General features: G+C 46.5%; 1 protein-coding gene across 3 annotated transcripts in view; it reads left to right on the top strand.

Annotated features, from left to right (window-relative positions):
• The window catches only part of NEK6 (NIMA related kinase 6), a 49,543-nt gene that overhangs the window by 27,030 nt on the left and 1,341 nt on the right, over positions 1-21,172 (top strand). For all 3 annotated transcript variants that reach the window (XM_065035424.1, XM_065035425.1, XM_021280173.2), the window contains exons 3-9: positions 640-780; positions 993-1,055; positions 2,817-2,927; positions 6,475-6,583; positions 7,795-7,902; positions 15,328-15,422; positions 18,009-18,122. In XM_065035424.1, coding sequence (XP_064891496.1) covers positions 640-780; positions 993-1,055; positions 2,817-2,927; positions 6,475-6,583; positions 7,795-7,902; positions 15,328-15,422; positions 18,009-18,122 — 741 coding nt within the window. The remainder of the gene's footprint in view (positions 1-639; positions 781-992; positions 1,056-2,816; positions 2,928-6,474; positions 6,584-7,794; positions 7,903-15,327; positions 15,423-18,008; positions 18,123-21,172) is intronic.

Genomic DNA, 21,172 nt, shown 5'->3' with positions numbered 1-21,172 from the left:
GCACTTACAAAACGTCGTGGTTTTTCTGGAGTGTGCTGCAGTTAGAGCAGCTTTTGTTGTGGGGATTTCTCCTGCGTTTGTTGTGATAAAGATGCTGAGAAGGTGACAGTTTTCAAAGTAGCTTGTCTTGGTTGATTGATGCAGCTTGTGCATCAGAGATTACTACTTTAGGGACTTTATTGATGAGTTTTCCTAAAAACATTGAATTTTACAACTTCACTTACAAAACCTCTGCCAGATCACTGTGGTGGTTCAGAGTTGCACAGACACCTTGAAATCTGGAAGCTTTTCAGGTGCCCGATTTACGCTTTTCATTGTTTGTCGAATTGCGGTCGTTATGTTGCAGAGAAGCGTGTGCGGGCGGCTGTGCCGCGCTGGGACCGGGTCTGACGTGGACTGGGAAACTGCGGGTGTGGGAAGGAAAGCCCGTCCCCTCCGTTGTGCATCGTCTGTCAAATCAACAGCAAATCCCTTCATCTGTCTTGCTGGGCAATCCTTACTGTGAGGAATTTATCCTTCTGAATATTGTTAGTCATAGAAACTGCTGGTTTGCGGTCACAAGGCAGGTTGGAAAGGCATGTTCATGGTTCTGCATCACTTTTTCTAATGCATTGTTTTAATTTCCTTTGACCTGAACAGAGACATTTAACATCGTACCCATATCGCTGCACACTGGCAGATTTTCAGATAGAGAAAAAGATCGGCCGAGGACAATTCAGTGAAGTTTACAAAGCGACTTGTCTTCTGGACAGAAAACCTGTTGCATTAAAGAAAGTTCAGGTGAGCTTTGAAGATCAGAGTCTTACTATTTAGCAACTAGAATGGGAATGTTTCAAGTGTCTACACCAATTACTTTGAATCAGATACCTCATCCTGTGTTCTTTTGTCAGCATTAATAATGCAATGAAATTGTTTATAAATGGAGAGTTCAAGGTTTGAGACCCCTGGATGATCTGGTTTGATATTTTCACGTCGTCTGGTTTTGTCTGCAGATTTTTGAAATGATGGATGCCAAGGCGAGGCAAGATTGCATCAAAGAAATTGACCTCCTCAAGGTAAGAACTTTTACAGTGACTTTTTCAATTTTTTTGTTTTGAGAAAAAAAAAAGAACTTTCAGATTGGCAAGTCACTTACCGTTTATGTTAAATAAAGCTTCTGTAGCACGCATAACAATCTTCATAGACCATGTGTTCTTTTGCAAGCAGAATGCCTACGTGATGCAAGAGTTTTGTCTTAAAGCTTTTATTGAGTTTTGTCATAGCCAAGGAAGCTATTAAAGATCTTTGTCGTAAGAAAGCCCCACGCACTCCTCTTGCAGAGAAGCGTCTCAGTTCTGCCCTTCACATCTTCTGGTTTGTTTGTCACGTGTAGAGTTGAAGGTCCTGCCGTCCCTGCGGCTGTGAGGTCCGTGTCTGCCCTGCAGTCGACTCTGGTGTCTGCCCGTGTAATGTGGGATAGTGATATTTTTAAAACTTTCTTGCTACTTTTAAACTGGTGTCTAGTATGGAATAGTTATAGACTCTTACTGAAACAACTTGCTGCAAGAACTTTTCTTTCTTTGTTTTTATTTTGAATGTAGCCCTTTAGAGGAATTTGTGAAGGAATTACACAGACTCGCTGTAGTCCATCCCTGTCAAAATAATGCTTTGTCTTTTTTGATCAAAGTCTTCCGAATGGGCATGGAAACAAAGGGGTTTTTTTGGTGATTTCTAAACAGAAATATAATTATTCAAAATATATCAGAAGTCAGACAAAATTCTGTATTGCTTTCCGTGTAATTCTTGCTAAAAGGTTTGGGTAAAGCAGCTCCGTAATGTGGCTGTGATCGGCGATTGGGCTGCCAGCGCCCACAGCCGCGCATTTAGAGGAGACTTGCCCTTGCGCGGCTCTCGCTGCGGCGCTGCTGTGCATGCACATCAGGCATTAGCTGCCAGCACACTTACGTGTGTTAAAGAAACAGGAAATGGCATTAACCTAAGAGAAAGTGTTTTCTAATATTTTATGCGTTTAAGGATTTGTGAGAATTAATAGACTTTCCTTCTGACAAAAGACATTTCAGTCTTTTCCATGCCACAGACAAATATCATATAGTTATAAAAGTAACCCTGGAGTCAATGTATTTCTTTAAAATAAGATTGACAAAAGGGGGAGTAGAGAATGGCCGCTCGGCTCACCCAGCGTGGTCTGCCCAGCTGCTCTGGGAAGACAGAGCGCAAAGGTCAGTGATGTAAATTGTAGGAAAAACACATTCAGCTGCATTCACACAGACGTTCGCCTTTGTTATATACACAATAAAAAGTTAAAGTTGGGGTGCAGGACAGGAAAAATTTTAGTGTAGCAGCTCTCCCGGTGGCACCTGGTCTTCATTCCCTCTTACAAGTGCAGTATTTCGATGCTGTGTTCTCGTGGCGCTGGTGCTGAGCCTCAGCAACGGGCTCGTTGGGCAGCTTGGGCCGCCAGTGCCTTTGGGAGCTCGGCAGCTCCCAGCAGAGCGCTCTGGAGAGGACGCAGGACGTCTCTGCACGCAGGCCGGGCGGCTGTACTGTAAATGTTTTGTGAGTGTACAACAAAAAAGGTCATTGCACACTATTTTGGGTTGTATTGCTCTTTACTCAAGATGCTTTTGTTATGCTATGCTTGCAATAAATGATAATTCTTACAGGATTCTTGTCGATGGTAGCTCAGAGCACAGTTTGAATTTGCACCTCTTCTGAACTGTTTTGCATGATGTTTACAAAAACATACAGTATTGTATCTTGGAGTCGTCGTTACTGCAGTGTGTTAAATTTTGTTCTTGCCTTCCCTCTATCTGCAGCAACTGAACCACCCCAATATTATTAAGTATTTGGATTCTTTTATTGAAGACAATGAGCTGAACATTGTCCTGGAGCTGGCGGACGCTGGGGATCTCTCTCAGATGATTAAGGTGAGGTGTCAGTTCTGGGGGTGCTGCACGTTCCCAGGGTCAGGCGGAGCCCCGGGGGCCCAGCAGGGCTGTGCTGGGAGCGCTGGGGCTGTGCTGGGAGCGCTGGCGCTCTGCTGGGCTCCGAACGCCCACAGGGGCTTCCAGAGCACAAAGCCGGGTGTTCGCTGGTGTTTGGAACACGCTGGGCTGTGTCGGTTGTTCCTGGTCACCGCCTCAGAAGCAGCGAGTCTCTGTGTGATTTGGTGGGACGTGGGTGTTGTTTGCAAGGTTGTTTTATCCGCTCTGTGATTGATGGGGACATTTAATTACTGCTCAGTTCACTGTTCACGTAGCCAGTCTGCCGCTCTGAAGACATTCAGGAAACTGTATTGACTGACTTTGCAACAGGGATTTGGGGTTGAGAAATTGTTTCAAGTACTTGCTCTTCTCTTATGTTGCTCTCAGGAATACTTGTATTGCTGCAAACCAGCTTTAGTTAAGCTGTTACCACCTGCTTTTATATTTTCTTTGACATGTTAATCTTTAGACATACATCCCTTGTGAGAACAGATGTGTTATATCATGTTTGTTAGCACTCTCAACCTTCTCTCCATGTTTTACCTGTTTTTTTGCCATCATTATTCTGTAATTATCATAAATGAATGTTTGGAAAGTTCTCCTCCTCCTTGTTGTCACAGTTAAAATATCTTATTAACAGATTTGTTTTCTTTGCCATTAGAGCTATGAGGCACTAGGCCAAAGGCTGTCAAACAAGTTACCCGTTTAGTTCATAGTCAGCAGCTAAATTTACAGTATCCCTGAAAATCCGCTCCAGCTCACAGGAGGGTCCCCCCGGGTGAGCCAGGCCTGGGGAGACCCGGAATTCCGGGCAGGGCCCCACTGCAGCCCTCAGGAGCCTGCGCCCCGACACGGGCTGTGCCCCCGGCCCCGCGGCGCAGTGACTCCTGCCCTGTGGCACTCTGGCTCCTGCCCCACGGCACTCTGGCTCCTGCCCTGTGGCGCAGTGACTCCTGCCCCACAGCACTCTGGCTCCTGCCCCGTGGCGCAGTGACTCCTGCCCTGTGGCACTCTGGCTCCTGCCCCACAGCACTCTGGCTCCTGCCCCGTGGCGCAGTGACTCCTGCCCCACAGCACTCTGGCTCCTGCCCCGTGGCGCAGTGACTCCTGCCCTGTGGCACTCTGGCTCCTGCCCCACAGCACTCTGGCTCCTGCCCCGTGGCGCCAGGCCGGGGTCAGTTGTGCCCACTGGGGCTGTGGAGAGCTCGTCTGTATTTTTGTCTTTCTCTGTTTTCTTGTGGCTTCCTGGATGTTTCAGCCTTTTCCCAGCAGATCCTGGGAAACTTGCAGTTCATCTCGGGCTTTTAGTAGTTGTGGTTAAAGATGGAAAAAGGCGAGGGCTGTGAGCAGGAGTTCGGGCTGTCGTCATCCTGGGAGGTGCAAGTATTTTGCTTAACTTCTAAATCTTATCTTATAAAGGTTTTACCTACATAGTTGTTAGATATTATAATATAAAATATCTCCCTCCCCCCTTTTTATTCGGTCATTTACACCTTTTAGTTTAAACTTTCCCTGCTGTGTTCATTTATCTATCAGGGTTGCCTATTTAATTTTCTGTCATTAGAAATAGGAGTTTCATTTTTCCAAAACATAATTTGTTGATTCTGAAGTGGACACCTTGAACAGCACTGTAACTTTGTTCTTTTGCCAGTGCTGCCCAGTATGGGCTATTTTCTCCCATGTTTACTGCAGGCACGACAAAGGGTTTTTCAGGGTTATAGAAATGATATTTTTCCACTGGTGCAAATCTTGGAATTTCTTTTTTTTGTTTGTTTTAATAAAGAAAAGACCCTCCTAAAGCCAAGAGGGAGCGCAGGTGTCCTGAGCGCAGCGTTACCGCAGGAGTGCCGTTTCCTCCGTGCGGGTTTTCGGTGGCAGCGAGGCGGGAGGAGCCGCAGTAACAACGCTGGAAGGTGCGAGGGCGATAAAAACAGGGACTGGCTTTGTCACGCCCCTGGTGCCTGCATTATTTATGAGCCATTGTAAAGCTGGTGTAAGGGAGTGCTGCAGGAGAGCCACGGGAGAGTTGGGGCTTGCTTGTAAATGTCAGGCGGATCTTATTGGACATGACATTTAGAAAATCATCACTTGTGGTCTTGCATATCCATTCTTAAATATTTTAATGAGAATTAAATAAATTTATCGTGTATATAACACTTTATCCATCACCCTCTGTAATTCCTCTGTGCTCCCTAGCAAGTTTTGGGTTGGAACTGTTGCAATCTGTCAGATTTGCTGCCTGGGGAATTGCACGGTCGTGCCCCTTCACAGCTGATCTGCAAAAGAAAATTTGCCATTACTTGAGTCAAACACAAACCAGTAACAGCATTTCATGTAAAATATAAAACGTGACAACGGACATCAGATGTCTGCAGTGAGAGGAAAAAGCACAAAATGCAGAAAGGGGCAACAGCCAGTTCCCTGCCTTTGTTGTTCTGACATCCTGCTGCGGGAAATCCTCTGGGTCCGATGCTGGAGAGGTGCAGCTTGTATATCAAGTGATGAGGGTGAATCTGAAATCTCTGGAAGCGTATTGTAAGCGTGTTTTGTTAATGCCCTGGATGAAGAGCTGGCTCAGTATCTAGTGTGGGAAGAAGCCATGAGAAGTCGGGGAGCAGCGATAGGAAGTAGCGCAACTTTGGGCTGCTTGGAGGGGCGGGGACGCTCTGCTGTCGCATGGTTCTGAAAGGCTAAAAGCGTAGCTGAAGAGCTGTAACGATTCGCCTTGACCGAAGTGCGGCCCATTATTTATTCCTGTAATGAGCTGTCTGGGAAGAAGCCGTCGTGTTGCAGGGAGCATCCCCTGCTGCGCCGCCCTGTGCCCTGTGCTCAGCGTATTTCATTGGAGAGACCTCAGCACCCGGAGCTGCGCTGAATCCAGACTCAGCTTCGCTTGGCGCTGCATAAATGCAAACAAAACGGTCTTTTTCCAGACCTGCGTGTCTCTTGATCAGTGGTGTCTTCCTGCCTCACTAGAGATAGTTCAGTTCATTTAATATTCCTATTATGCATGAAATAGAATATATTATTCTACCTGATCACAGAAGAAGCATGGATACTTTATTGATCTTCTGGCCATCTTAAAAAGGGGAAACAGATTTCCGTATTGTTTTTAATAGACTATACAACAATGAATGTTTACTATATTTTTTTAATGATCTTTTGTTACTTAAGGCAAAATATTTGAAACATTTGTTGTTTTGAGGCATCAAATATGTTTTGCAAGGTAATTAAGGAGATTAATGCTAATTATAATCGGTGTCCATTCAAAAATGTCAAACCTATTTAAGCATATTTTTCATAATAGTAGTTAATTAGTGAACTGCATTGAAGTTTCCATACAGAGGAGGAGTCAAAAGCTCATCAGAAGAAAAGTCATGCTGCTGCGGAGCTGGGAGACACGAGCAACCTGCAGCCGCCGGTCGCGGGTCCGGGAACGAGGCAAAAATGGTGCTTCTTCCACTGATCTTTTATTTATTTCCTCCCACAGTATTTTAAAAAGCAGAAACGGTTAATCCCGGAAAGGACGGTGTGGAAATATTTTGTGCAGCTATGCAGTGCAGTCGAACACATGCACTCCCGCAGGGTGATGCACAGAGGTAACATTAATTCAGTCTCTTTTCACTGAATAATAATATAATGTTCCAATTAGTAAGCGCCTACATTCAAAAACAATTATGCTGATGTTCAGCCAATGCATGTTTAGAGAGGCTGGAGCTCGCAAGATGGATTTCTCCTTCTGTCTCTCTGCCTCATTGTTAAAGGGTTCAGTCCGGAGTGAGTGTGGTATTAGGAAGATGAGCTGCTTTGTATTCCAGACACTGATGTTAAGTAGAAGTGTCAAACTTGCCATTAGAAAGTGTCAGAAGTAAAATGGTGAGACTACTGGATACAGTGAACTCTAAGAAATAGTCTTCATTATATTAGCTGTGACCTTAGAGAGTTGAGAAGAGTTTTTCTGTCTTGTGAGCTTTTCTGAAATATTAATACAAATATGTCCCACACTCTCATAACCTGTTCTCCATTTTCATTAGTTATTTTTGAATCTCTTGTCTTAGAACATTTTGTAACTTTGAGCTCTATGTGAAAATTCTGTTGCTTCTTTCAGCATAATGAAATGCTTTGTGAAGGACTTGACCTGGGAAATGCAGAAATCCCAAAAGGCACCAGTGTCAATCTCTGCTGCTTGTTATTTCCTTTATCCTTTTGGATTAGTGAATTTTTCACAGTTCTGTTTTTAGCAGTGTGATACCGTTTTTGCTCCGTTACGCATCCCCTGGTGCAGTTTATCAGTCGCACTGCGCTGGGTCTGTAGCTGGTGGCTGACACGTGGAGCCGCGCACACCGGGTCTGGGGCCCGTGGGACACCGCGCTGCTGCTGGTTTTACACTCTGTGAACAGCCTGGGCTGTACAGAGCCCCGAAGTGCTGTACGCGTGGGACCGTGCTTTGCCCTTGGCCTGAGGGGACCGCGGTGGGCAGGGCAGATTGCTGCAGTGAACTATCATTTCCAAAGAGCAGCAGACTCCTTTCTTGGATTTCCATCAGTCAAAGAGGTTGCCTCGATTCTGTTGTGCTGTTTCCTACATTTTCCCTCCTTAGTATTTCTTGCGTGCTGGGAATTATACTCTGATTTTTGTGTATGTGCAGAGCTTGAAGTCTTGGAAGATTCTGCCTATCAAAGCTGTAAAGAAACGCGGTTCTGCTCGGGCCTCTTTTGTACAGAGAGCGCTCCAGGCTATGTTTCTATTGCAGCATTAGAACCAAATAACCTTTTGTGGCTTTGACCTTTTACCTTTTTCTTCTTGCAGACATAAAACCAGCCAACGTGTTTATAACAGCCACAGGGGTGGTGAAGCTGGGAGATCTTGGATTAGGCCGGTTTTTTAGTTCTAAAACCACTGCAGCACATTCCTTAGGTAAGATGGTACTTGTGCGGTCATCAGCTGTGATGCTCAGAGAAGTGCTGTCTGTCCCTTGCTGTGCCAGAAGCTTGATTCGGTGGATGCTTACTATGTTTTCTATGATAGCTATTTTAAATACTCTTCATATGGAATTAATAAGGTGTTTTTGTTTTAAAACTCCACTTGATATTTTTTTCCTGGAATGTCTGGCCTGGTAAGTGTATGATGCACAGCAAACGTAACAAATGCAGCTTTTCCACTCTAAATCACATGTTTCTCTGCACTCTGCTACTGGAGCCGGGTGTTCCGCCAGCACCCCTGTTCTCAGCAGACGGGGATCAGCTGCCTTTCCCTGCCCAGGGGTTGTGACTGTTGGCTGAGGAGAGGGACATGTCCAGAGCCCCCCAGAAGCACTGGAGCCATTGGCTGGCCGCAGGGCTTGGAAGTAGCCTCCTTCTGCTTTGGCTACTTATAAGTACAGTTACATAAGCCTTTGATAAAATCAGTAAAATTGTTCTGTTTTACTCCCTCTGAAGCTGCTTACCTTATAACAGAAAAAAATGATATCATTTGTCATGATGTTTTGTGGATCAGTTGTAATCATGATGATGGTTCATTTCTTGTTCATTTTTCTGTTTTACAAGTAGCATAATTATACCTCCAGCACTTTTCTGGGAATTGAAATTAAGTTGACTGCTCTGGAGCATCTGGATTCCTCTCTCCCTCATTTTTACTGTTAGCGTTAATTACAATGCTATAGAACAGTATATAGTATATACACTTCATTCTTTAAGTCTTACGGTATAAAGTATTTAACACCGTGTCTGTAACCTCTTGAGAGGTGGCTCATTTTCCCTTTTTGTTAGTGGGTCTCCATTTTTTGAGTCACAGAGGTACTTCTGTGGTACAGCAGTAAAGGAACCTTGGCTCTGAGTGTGTAAGCTCCTTCACATTTAGCTCAGTTGGTTCTGAACACATCCTGTGCTTGCTTCAGTATTTGTCTTTGTGCAGGTTCCTCCACTGAGTAGGAGTCTTGCTCGATTGTTTCTTATATGCATGCAGACTTAATTGATAATACTCACCAAAAGCACTGGGGCTTCTCAGTGCACAGGAAAGGAAGATACATGCTTTATTTGTGTGTGCTCAAAAAAATAAGGCATTTCTACAGTTTACTTTCATAAAATAGTAGATGTCCCTTTGCATCAAAAGCTATCCTGGGTTATACACACACTGTACTTAATAAATGAAAATAAATCCTCTTCACAGAAAGTTACAATCACATCATCTGAACAGGCAAAAATATGATCATGTCTAATTATCTTATCTAGTTTGACTGCTGCACTTATTATATTAATAAGAATAAATTGGGGCTTGGAAAGTGGCTGCACACGTGAGCCAAGCTTGTGACCTTTGCCTTGGTTGCTCTCTCTTGAGAAAGCTCATGTGGGAAGAGTTAAGTGTTTTCTGCGCGAACCTTGCCCTCCCTCAAACCAACAGCATCCTGGAAACAGGGACATAAGGTGCAGAATGCCAAAGGACTAGCAGGGAGTGACACTGGATGGACGTACCACCATTTCCAGTCGCTCTTGTATCCAGGTAGAAACAACATTTTCACAATCAAAAAACAGGCAGACTTGAAGCTTTTTTTTGTTTTTTAATTTGCCAGACATATAGGTTTTGTAGCAGCAGGAATTCTCCTGATCTTGGTTTGGGTTTAATTAAGACATTTGTTTAAGTAGCTGTGAGTGATGCAGACCGGAGCGTGGTACCCGCGCGGGCCCAGGCGACGCGGGCGCTTCCCGGAGCTGCGTTGCCCCGGCAACCGCCCTGAACCATCATTTCTCTGGCTGCTGACCCATGAATTGAACGAGTGGCTTATGCAAATATATGCATCTGATTTTTTTTCTTCGGTTGTATTTGCTACCATCAGACTGGCATAAAAGGGCATTAGGCAGTAGCACAACCCGTCTGACAGGTGTACCACTGGGCTGCGGCAGCGCGGCCGCCACCGCGTCAGGAACGGGAGCTGTAATTAGAGCAAGGAACAGAATGAACGTCAGACGAATTACCAGGCAGCAGATCATATTTGTCAGGAAGGATTGCATACATAAAAATTAAGTGACAGTACATGCCGGGGTAATGAAAGAAAAATGAAAGATTTGCCCATACTCAGCTCATGAGATGCAGGCAGGCGCTGGGCTCGGGGCCGCGGCAGGACGGGCAGCGGGTGACCGTGGGGCAGGGACAGCCCCGGCCCCTGGGACAGCTCCGCGGGCAGACCTGCGAGAGGGGAACCAGGGCACCTCCCGTGTCACCGAGTGCCAGTGCCGCGCTGGGTGTTGGACACCAGGGACCCGCCGGTGCCTGGAGGGTGCGGTGGATTCACCGGGCGGGTTGGAGCGGTGTGGGAAGAGCTCTTGTGCAAATGGACTGTTTGTCTTTTCTTTCCTTTTGCTTGCCCAGCCAGTTTCCCATCTGAACCAAGTCACGGTACTTCAATGGACTAGTAAGCAGTTCTTGTTAAGAAAAAATGAACACAAGAAATCTGTTTAACATTTCTGCAGCCAGTTTGCTGTGCATTTTAAGAAATTTGGGCCTTTTGCTGTGTGCCTGGAGGATGGTATTGTTGAAGAAAAGATCGCTGCGGGGTCAGTGCAGGTGTGTTGTACTGCCCACAGGAAAGAGCAAACCAACCAAACAACAACTACACAGACTTTGGGCAGGGTTGGGTATGTAATTAAATAGTAATAATAAAAAAATAGCTTAGAGCAACAGGTCTTATAAAAAGAACTGCAATATTATGCACAAAATGTTTATTCTCTTTTGCAAGGACAAGTAGATTTAATATTTGTAACATTTTTCTTTCCCCCTCCCTTGAAACAATCAGAGGGGACACCTCACGCTGAGCTCAGGAGGAGTTTGGAGTGCACTTCAGTGCCTTTGCCCACTGTTTCACTTCAGCCGATTCCCAGAGGTTGAGCTGATTCCCAAATTCTCCTTCTGGAAAAAGACCTCAGCCTTCTCATTGGAAATATAGCCCAAGGAATGTAAATGTTTAGAAACAGATACTTATGAGCTAGGCTGCTTTAAATAATGCCGCCAGTTTTCTGGGTAACCCCCAGCGTGTCTGGAGAGATGAGGCAGGTGAGAGTTGTGGACTTGCCTTTTCAAGTGGAATCGCTTCCCTGCTGTGTTTGCACCACCAGCTATTAAAACACATTAAAATACTTTACTCAACTGTATGTACGTTCATGGAATATATAATAATGTGTCGTACATGCTAAAGCAAAGTTAATAATTCTGGAACTACTTTATAGTTATTTTTAAGAGTACCTGTTTTTTTGGTACTCATGGATGGCATCGCAGGTTTTCGAGCAGAGTTCTTTGCCTTTTTCATTTGTAGTGACATGTTTCAAATATCACAAGTGTTTCAAAACATTGCAAAGTTTGTTTTGACAGGAGTGGAACATCTCTAGAAGGAAGGGATGCTTTAATCAGCACTACCCCTTTGAGGCCCGCCTTGTGCTCTGATATCTCTTGGTTTGAAACTGGGAATACTCTGTAAAGATACAATAAAGGTCAGAATTTGTTAGGCTCTTTCATATTCAGAACTCTGTTCCCTGCTGTGAGAAAGTGATAGATTCAGAAACGCTGTTCGGCTCAGTATTAAAGATTATCTGGAAGGTGCTGGGGAAGGTGGAACAATAAAAGCATTCCTTATCACTTGTGCTTCACAGCCAAAGATGGCTCTGGAGCTTGATTAATTTCAGGAGATGCTTATTTTTATAGCACTTGAAAAAACATACAGAGACTGTGAAAATATTGGGGAATATTTTGCAGTGATTTCAGCGTAGTGAGGATGTGTCCAAAGGTGCAGGGGTGGCGGGGGGGGGCGCCCAGCTGTGGTGCATTGAGTGCAGTGGGAGAGACTCTGGTAGACCCTCCTACCAGCAGGAATTGGGTCTTGCGTCGCTGCTGCCGTGCGGCTCAGGATGGGTTTCCCGGGGAGCTCAGCTGCCTGGCACGCGGGTTGCTGGCGTGCACAGCCAGGGGGTGTCATTCCAGCTATAGGCGAAAGAAATTACATTTTATTTCTGGAATAACTTTGCTGCCTTTCCCCGTGTGTTTTGCTGGTGAAACAAGAGACTCTGCCCTTAATCCAACTTGGAATAATTAGCGTGTGGCGGCGCTGGGGCTGCGCACACAGCGCTGGGTGCGGGGGAAGCGTTGGGCAGCGCCGCTGAACAAGGAAAGTGTTTGACCTTCAGGAACACAATGGGAAGATGCTTCCTTAGTCGTCATCTTCTTTACCGTCTTGTGACCTTTGTAACTTTAAAGGCATTACTCCACTAGTGGTGATTCATATCGAATCTGAACAATATTTTTGTATTTTCAGCAAGGCAAATACCAAAGAAAGTTTCTGATTAATCGTCTCTGATTAGACTGTTCTTGTCAAATTGACTAATGTAATGCAATGGTGAGCCCTGACTGATTGCACTGGAAGCCTTGTGTGGTTTTCTAGAAGATGCTCATTACAGAAAATTCCCGTGTAATGTTGGACAGGCCATAAAGGGAATTGGGCTTGTCAGTCTTTTATCATGACAGTTATTTAAATATTAATGCATCAGTTTTGAAATGCGGAGACCTGCTTGTTCGTACATTTGCTGACAACACTACAGTAATGATAGGTAAATGTGCAAGGTATCCTTCATAAAATTAGCTCAGGCGTGGACTGTTCCACAGACCTGTTAATATAATGGAACAGACTAATGCACGGAAAATCAAATACGGACTATAACGCACTCATCCGTATTATAAACCCTGTCATTCTGCTTTGATCAAAGGTCGTTTTAAGGCATTATCTGAAATGACAATGTTAGTCTACCAAGTAGACCCCTGCTAACATGGAAGGCAAGGCCATAACTTTAGAGCCCACACGTTATTATTTGCTCTGAGCTTGTCATGCAAGTGACCCAGAACAACGGCCGGAGGCCGCCCCGGCACCGGCGCTCAGGAGCACGAAGGCTCTGGGGAGCAGGAGCGGGAGGGATCCTCACGTCCCCTCAGCTCCCGGCTCTGCTGGGGGTGACGGCGGCAGCGGCTCCGGCTTCACCTGCGCCGGGAGCTCCCGGGCAGAGCCGGAACAGCAGCAGCACCGAGGAGCCGAGGGCAGGAAAGTGTCTTATGTACTGGTGCTCAGCGGGGACTCCCGAAACCGTCTTCAGGAATTCCACATAATGAGTCCACGTCTTCTGCAGCTGCATGTTTTTAAGCAGGAAAATGAATCGGTGCTATTCCAACCAAGTCAGTTCTTGTACAGAAATCTGGCAACTGTGTGCAAATTACTTGGAGAGCTGTACTGTCCGTCGCGTGCATCTGCATGCACATGGGAGAGATCCACGGAAAGCCCTGTTGGATTCTCTGAATGAGTCCTGACTGCTCCTGGTGTTCTGCGAAGTTAATCTGTGCAGTTTGTTAAAAATTATTAACTGTTAAGAGAACGCGGGTCTCCTCTGTGCAGAGAGGCCTTGCACTGGCAAGTAAAACCAGCCGGATCTGCGACAGTGTTGGTTCGGCGTGTCCCAGGCTGGATGTTCCATTACTGACCATGGAAATACAATAATCTCCATGGGCTGTGTTTCCTGTGTTGTAGGAATTTGCAAAAAAGTAATTTCTCATTAGGGTACTCTTCACCTTGAAAATGAAGTAATTCCTTATTTGAATGACCTGCATGCACAAGTTGAGTTTATCACACAGGGCAGCTGGTTACTGAAAGTCCTGGGGAACCAACTAAAGGAGCCAGTGAGGGATGTGATCCCTTTCCTGGGTACTTGGCCTGTTTTGGGAAGCGGATTTATATATATATATATTTTTATATATATATATATATATATATATATATATTCCTGTAACATGTTTCACACTAATGCCATAGGATTAATTTCTCATTATGTGCTACATATCTGAACAGCTCTGAGTAAAAATCATTGAGGCTCAGTAGACTCAAGGTTTGGGCATATAGATGCATGACAGTAATGTGGAATAAAGTCTGAAGGCTGTTGGTTTGGGATGGGGGCAGTTGTTGGGCTTGTTTGGAGGTGAGCTGCTGACTTTTCACCCCAGAGAAAGAAAATACCTTGAGAATTTAAGCCGGAATAGGTACTGGAACACGATACCGGGCTCGGGTGGACTCGGCACGGTGTGGTCTGAGCTGGGGGACCCCGGGGTGGCTCTGTTGAGGTGTCGTGCTGGCGGCAGCAGCGTTGTGCTGGGGTCTCTGCGCTCGGCAGTGCTGAGTTTGCCTTGCAGGGAGCTGGTGCTTTCTCCCCCAGAACTCATTGGTTCCCCGCAGTGTGCAAACCCCCCTTAGGGACGTCGGGGAAGGTGCTGCCTGCTCTTCCCCTCACACCATCCTTCAGCTGCTTGTTAGTCTTGCAGCTGTCTGCAGGCAGCTTTTCAAATGGAGAAATTGTAAACTGAATGTTACAGGCAAATTAAACATTTGCCATCTTGTGAGGAAAGGTCTTTAATTAGGAGAAGGATACACTGGAATGCCAAAAGCAAAAAAAAAAATTGACAGGGGACGGGCAAGCAGGGGAAGCAGGAGAAAAGAGAGCATGTAAAGTCCTTGGATGTTTTAATAAATGATATATCTGAGGATTATTTGATGTAGTTGAGGCTGCCAGGATGTCTTGTATTTTTGGTACCACAACTGAAACTTATTTAGGATTTTAAAAAGAACCTTTTGAGGTAAGGAATTTATTAATAATTTCCTGTAACTCCTGTCCAAAATGCTGGAGTAAATTTCTTTTGATAAAATACAGGGTTCTGGGAGTACATAGACATCCCGCAGCTTCTGATGTGGCTGCAAGTTGGAGCAGTATTTGAAAGTTTGGATTTACTATCTTGGTTCTTTCAGAAGGTTTTAACGCCTGTGTGGCGGCGCTGGGTTTGGTGCTTCCACCTCCGCTGCCGTTGCTCTCCTGAGCTCCCGGAGCGGTCCCGTCCGTCCGGAGCCGCGTGTGCCGCCTGGAGCCGCGTGTGCCGCGCTCGGGGCTTCGTGCTGTAGCGGTTACAGTCACACCTGCCCTGCGCGTCCCTGCCCTTGAGTGAACCAGGGGAGGATCCTTTACTGTCACTCTGTCCATCTGAGACTCTGAAGGTTTTTGGGAGACTGGGAGGGGAAGAAAACCTTCCTCGGCTGCCAGAAATACAGCAGATACGTTCAGTAACGTTCAGCAGCCCTCTAGCTCTGTGTGTGATGACGTATTTGGTTCTACACCTTTGAAACCACAATTTCTTTCCCAATTTTTGTGCCAATCTCTTCTAACTAGGTATTCGTGCTAAACCTAATCCTTTAATGAAGTCAAACGTCTGTATAATACAGGTTGCAGAGTCCCTTTTTAAGATGATAACTCCTTGTTTGTTTGTTTTTTACAGTGGGAACTCCATACTATATGTCCCCAGAAAGAATACATGAAAACGGCTATAACTTTAAATCCGATATCTGGTCTTTGGGCTGTTTATTGTATGAGGCAAGTATCTTCTAACTGTTTTTTTTTCTGGTTTGTCTTAACCACACAATGCAGTAAAGGACTTGAGTAGGTCAGACTTAATTTAGCTTAAGTGTTGAGAAACCTAATGAAGAGTTAACGCATCTTGTGCTCATCACGTGCCTCTTGAGCATGGCCAGCGAAGGGATTGTGCCGTACAGCTCAGTACTTAGAGTTTCTCTAGCTTTACATTAGACTCCAGCTGGAATTGTTTCCAGTTGTGCGTTGTCTTCTAGCCAAATGCGCAGATACAAAGCAGGCACAGTTTGTATGAACTGTGCACTCAGTGTGCAACTTTTTCTTAAAAGCTATTACATTTCTTTTGAAAATAAGTGCTACGATTTTCTAACAGTACTTGTGAGTTTTGCGGTTTCATTTTTAGCAGGGATCACAGGGCACTGAACAGTCGTGTACTCATTTATCATCTCATCTCCATCTTTTTCTGAATGTATGCATCTTTGAGTCCAAGTGACAGTGCACGTCACCATTTCAAAAGCTTTTACCCCAGCCCAGAGAACTAAAACTCCCTGGGATATTTAGTAATAGGAATATTGCTCACATCCTCTTTGGATAACAAATTATGTGAACTGTCGACATTTTGCTTCCCACTACAACTTCTCATAACCACATGGAATTAGAGAATAAACAGAAATGTCAGTTGTTTTGTGTGGACATCAGATGTGGCAACTACTACGGCTAAGCCTTTTATGACAATATGGTCCATAGGTAAATTTTCCCACAACTTGTCAGTGTTTCTGTGTTTGGGGCAGAACACTCGTGTCACGCAGCTCGGTGCCTGCTGGGTGCGCTCCCAGGTGACCCAGGTGCCACCGCTGTGCCGCAAGGTGCCACCACAGTGCCATGAGATGCCACCGCGGTGCCGGGCTGCTCCGGGGCTCTGCTGGACATTCCCCATCCATGCAGAGAGAAGTATGGAGCGTTGTGCTAAGATACGTTTTAGTTGCAGGCAATATGGTCCCTTATGGCACAGGAGTCTTGGTGCTCCTTATGTTACAAGACGCTGACTTAATTGCGCACTAAACATAATTCCCTAGTAGGAGCAGCAGTCCTGCACTAACGTCAAAGATTGGGCAGGTGAAGCGTTTTGAAATTTACTTCCTGCGTAGATAAGCCTTGATTTGGTGAACACGAGCGGTGAGATCTCAGAGTTCCCGATTTGTGTTCAGAAGATAAACAGCTACTTGACTTTTTTTAAACTTTTGAGAATTCAAAAAATGAAAGATCAAGTTCTTCTGTCTCTGAAGGAGCTGCATTTTATCGTGACTAATTTCTTGTAACAAGAATGTTTTTCCATTTGGCTTAAAAGTAAGGCAGCGATGTTTGTTTGGTTATGAGTCACTTCGGATATTTCTCTGGCTAGATTGTGTAGATAATCTGCAGAGAGATTTAATGTACAAATTGCCTTGAGAGCCACGCGTGTCCACTGGAATCCGCTCAGGGCACACTGAGGGGCTGGATGTGATGCCACATAGCACCGCTTAACTTTGACGTTGATAATCGTACAGTGATTTTTATTAAATCTTATCAATACAGTAGTAACTGTCTTCATCCCTCACTTCCTGTAGATATCTGTCAGCAAGATAACTTGGAGGGGATAAAAATAAGTTGTTAATTCCTAGAATATAGCTTCAAGCAACAACTTCAGCAGTTCTGGGAAGACAATCAATTTAAACTCTAACAGTGATTCCTAGATATATGTATTTTTTAACCAGTCATACTGCATGGTGGTCATTTTAAATGGAGATGTAGCTGTCCGGCGGTAATTGCTCTAATCAAAATGTCAGAGACAAACCCCGCTGTAGCATCCCAACAGTGTTAGAGCGATGTCTGGAGCGCCCGTGGCTGCAGCTCCTGCCACCCTGTCCCTGCATTTACCACCCCAAACCCCGGGCTGCGTCCTCCTCATCCCTCCCCTTGTACAATTGACTGCTTAACTAAACTTGGAAAGATAAGTGAATGGGAATTGAATGTCCCTTTCAATCTTACTGGCGTTATTGGTGGTTTTTTTGAAATCTCAGAGACCCTGTTTAACCCTTGATTGCCTTCAGTGCCTTTGCTGATGTGCCCATTAGTGTTTTGCTTGGAACAACCTTGCATGTTGGGCTCTCCGGTTTTGGTTTAACCGATTGAGAGCAGTCAGCTATCAATCTCTAATTGGAGATCAGTGTCTCTAATTGGAGTCTGTAATTTTTTCCACTGTTACTGTGATCACCATGATGGTGCAACTTCACTTTTTGCCTTCAAAAACTTGCAAAAGGCCACGAGCTGGCGGGGCTTCGGTCACAAGCAACACCTGCCCTGAGCTGCTGATTTCGCAGGGCAACCAGCGTGGCTGCAAATAAGCAAGGAAGAAAGGTAATAACATTAAACGATTTAAAAGATAAGCTTGTGATTTAAACCAAGGATAGTTTATCTTGATGTGTCCTGCCTTGCTTGGTACTTGGATGTGTCCATGGTAATGAAGTTTTGGTAAGACACCCCAGCTGCAGTTCTGGGGGCCGTTAAATCCTCTGCATTTCTGAAATATGTTCTCTTTTTTGTCTCCAGATGGCAGCTCTCCAGAGTCCTTTCTATGGAGATAAGATGAACCTGTTTTCTCTGTGCCAGAAAATAGAGCAATGTGACTACCCGCCTCTTCCAGCCGAACATTATTCTGAGAAGGTGAACGGGAGCGGCCGTGCGGGGGAGTGGGAGCGGGGTGGCCGGAGCACCCGGGGGACCCTCTGTGCTGGGTGACTATTAACAGCTGAATTGCGGGAAAAGGAGATTTCTTAACATGGGGAGTATTTTGAAACTGAAAGTCTGTGACACTGGCAAAACCCAACAAGGAGCCATGGGAAACCCTCTCCTTCGCCTCCTGTCCCTTGAAATAGCAGCATAAACCAGAGCTTCTCTTGTTCGTGAAGTCTTCAGTGGGTAACAAGGGGGGAAAGGTTCTGTTTAAGAAAAAGATGGGGAGGGGAGGAAAGCAATAAGCACCTACAGAGCAGCTGTACAGGGCTTTTTGAAGTCTGGATTTTGTGCCTATGAAAGCGAGAGATGGAGAGCAGTCACTGAACTGGAATATATAAAAAACCTGTCCCTGTGCATGTTTGCTGGGCGATGTTTCACTTCAGCTGCAAACATGAGTGGTGATTTTGTTCAGGGCCTTTTGAATGAGTTGTTCGGGGTTTTTTTTTTTCCCTTACCTGTACAAACCAGCTGATTTTCTTACCTCCTCATCCAGTTACGGTTGCCTTCTGTTTGAAAGGAAATGGCCCATGTAATTTTAAATGTTCACTATATCCTTTTGAGGGTTTTCTTTTGCTTTATTCTACCTCGGAGCTGCACGGCCAGAGGCGGGATGCAGGGGAATACACGTGTGGCGGCAGGGGTCTGGTTTCCACCGACAGGGACCCTGTACCACTCTTTTAGCATTTTTCTTAGTTTGTACTTGCTGAGTATCTCATGCAAGAAGGTTGTTTGAGAACTGTTCTGGAAGAGTGGATCTGTAAGGTTCCTTCCCCCCCGAGCTGCGGCGCGGCGGGTCCCGCTCGGCGCTGCCGTTTGCCGCGCTGCTGCAGCTCGTGTTCCAGGAGACGCCGCTGGCAGCAGGAATTAGTGTAAGTTGACAGATGTGTTTCCTGTCTTTACAATTACTGTCTGTTTGCTTCCCTCTGGCAGTGCTAAAGAGTGTGTGTAGTGCAGTGATACAATCCAGGGTGAGAAGGATGGTTTAAAGCTCAAAGGCGCCAGGTCCCAGAGAACTCGACTCCAGATGGTGTTCGTGCGCTATTAACAGAACGCTTGACAAAGTCTGAGGGCGGCTGTGCCGCTGGCTGGAGCTCATCCCGCCGCACGAGCTGCCGCTTCTCCCTGCAACCGCACAGAGCTCCACGGTTGTGAGTGTTAGAACGTGACTCCACCACGAACAATGTTCGCTTTAGTATATTCTTTAAGAGTTTGGATTTTCAGATGCTTTTGGGGCAGGCAGTGAAGGGAGAAGGTGTGTTGGTGTCTCCCGGCGAAGGTGCAGGCAGGCTCGGCGGGCAGAGGCCGCTGCCGGCAGCAGCAAGTTGCACCAGGAGTTTGTTCTTCCTGCGGCCGGTGGGTGGGTGGTTGTTTCCATCGAGACATCGCGTCTTCCCGCGAGAGCGAATGTCTCCATTTTAGATTGAAAGGGCAGAGTCTTTATCACCACTAATATTACCGCTGCCGCAGGTTTGTCAGTGACGCGGGGAAGCAGTAAAGCCTTTCCATCCTCCTGCCCGCGGGCGCTGGGGATGAGGCCGCGCTGCCCAAACCTTGTGATGCGCCGGAGCCATCGACGTGTCTCCCCTTGACCTCGGTGATGCGGCCGCAGAGCGAAGTTGTGGCTGTAGGCTGACTGCTGATCACGTGAATGTTTTAGTTGCGCCGTTGTTTTAGGTGAACAAGGCAGAGCGTTTGTTGGAGCATGCCTGCTTTAGCGGTGTGTCAGTGCTGCTCCTCTCTGTAGCCTGTTGTGGCAAACCAGTCCAAATCCTCCCATGATCAACTGCCGTGCTGCTTGTAGCAGGAGGAGCTGGGACTCCAGCCAGGATTAGTTTTCTATATCGGGAACAAATTTGCTAGTAATTGGAGATAGTGGTTGGCGGTGCTTATCAAGGCTGGGGCTGCCAGTTCCGTGGAGATGCTGGTGAGAGGCCTGTGCCGTCCTGGCCACGGACAGGACGGAACTTGCCAGGCTGTGAGTGCCGTGGCGTGGGAGCGCAGCTGCGGTCGGACACGCCGTCCTGACAGCGCAGGCTCCGCTCGGAGCTTTAGAGGCATTTTCACTTGTGGGCGTCCTGTGGTGATCTCGTCGGATCGGGGCGGAGGTGCCTGTCAAACCATTGGGGTCTCAGCGGTTACGGAGGCAGCAGCCCCTGCCCTGGGAGCAGTGGAGCCGGGTTTGCTCAGGCCTGGTTCAGGGCTTTGTGTTGCACGTGGTGTGACAGAGGTGGGGGCAGGGACTGTGTCCTTGCTGCCAGTCCTGCCCGTCTGTCTGTCCTGCCCGTCTGTCTGTCCTGCCTGCGCAGCCGTGCTGCCCCCAGGAACCCCACAGCAACGTGGGCCGGGCGCGGGCGCAGCCCGGGGCCTCGTTCTATCCGGAGCTGAAACCTCGTCGAGGACACTCAGTAATGCAGCTGAAGCCGTGTGCTTGATAGCTCTATGGTCATGCTTTTAATTACCATTAAAATAATTGGCACCGTGGCTACTGGGAGGATGTGAGAAGATCAGAGGCTCAAGGCTGTTTCTCCTGGTGCCTCGGGGGTACGAGCAGCTTTCAGAGTCTGTATAATTAAAAGCTACAATCTTTCATGTGCACAATAAAGAGGGTTGGAAGGTGGGGAGACTTCAGCCCTTCTGCATTTTATTTATTACACATAATCAATGACCAGTTTCTCTTCTTCACAAAGGTTTTCAGGAAACACTGGTGTTTGGCAGCCCTGCTCCAGTATTTTAAGATACACGAGTGCTGTTCAGACTTGGTGCATTAAAGCCGCTGAAGCGGCCGGTTAGCGGGTTGGCTGTGGAAGGGGCAGCGCAGCTGTGGTGCAGAGCTCAGCTCAGCATCCCCGTCTCAGTGCGTTCTCCACAGAGCCCCAGCGAACCCCCCATAGCGCTTGTCACGGGGACCTAAAATCCGCTGGGGTTTGTGGCAGATTCAAATCCTCAGTGCTGAAGGTTTGATGGAAAAGGTTCTTCCT

Source organism: Columba livia, chromosome 19, assembly GCF_036013475.1.
Source record: "Columba livia isolate bColLiv1 breed racing homer chromosome 19, bColLiv1.pat.W.v2, whole genome shotgun sequence".
Classification (NCBI taxonomy): Eukaryota; Metazoa; Chordata; class Aves; order Columbiformes; family Columbidae; genus Columba; species Columba livia.
Note: the sequence above shows the minus strand (reverse complement) of the source record. Positions and strands in the feature narration are given on the sequence as shown.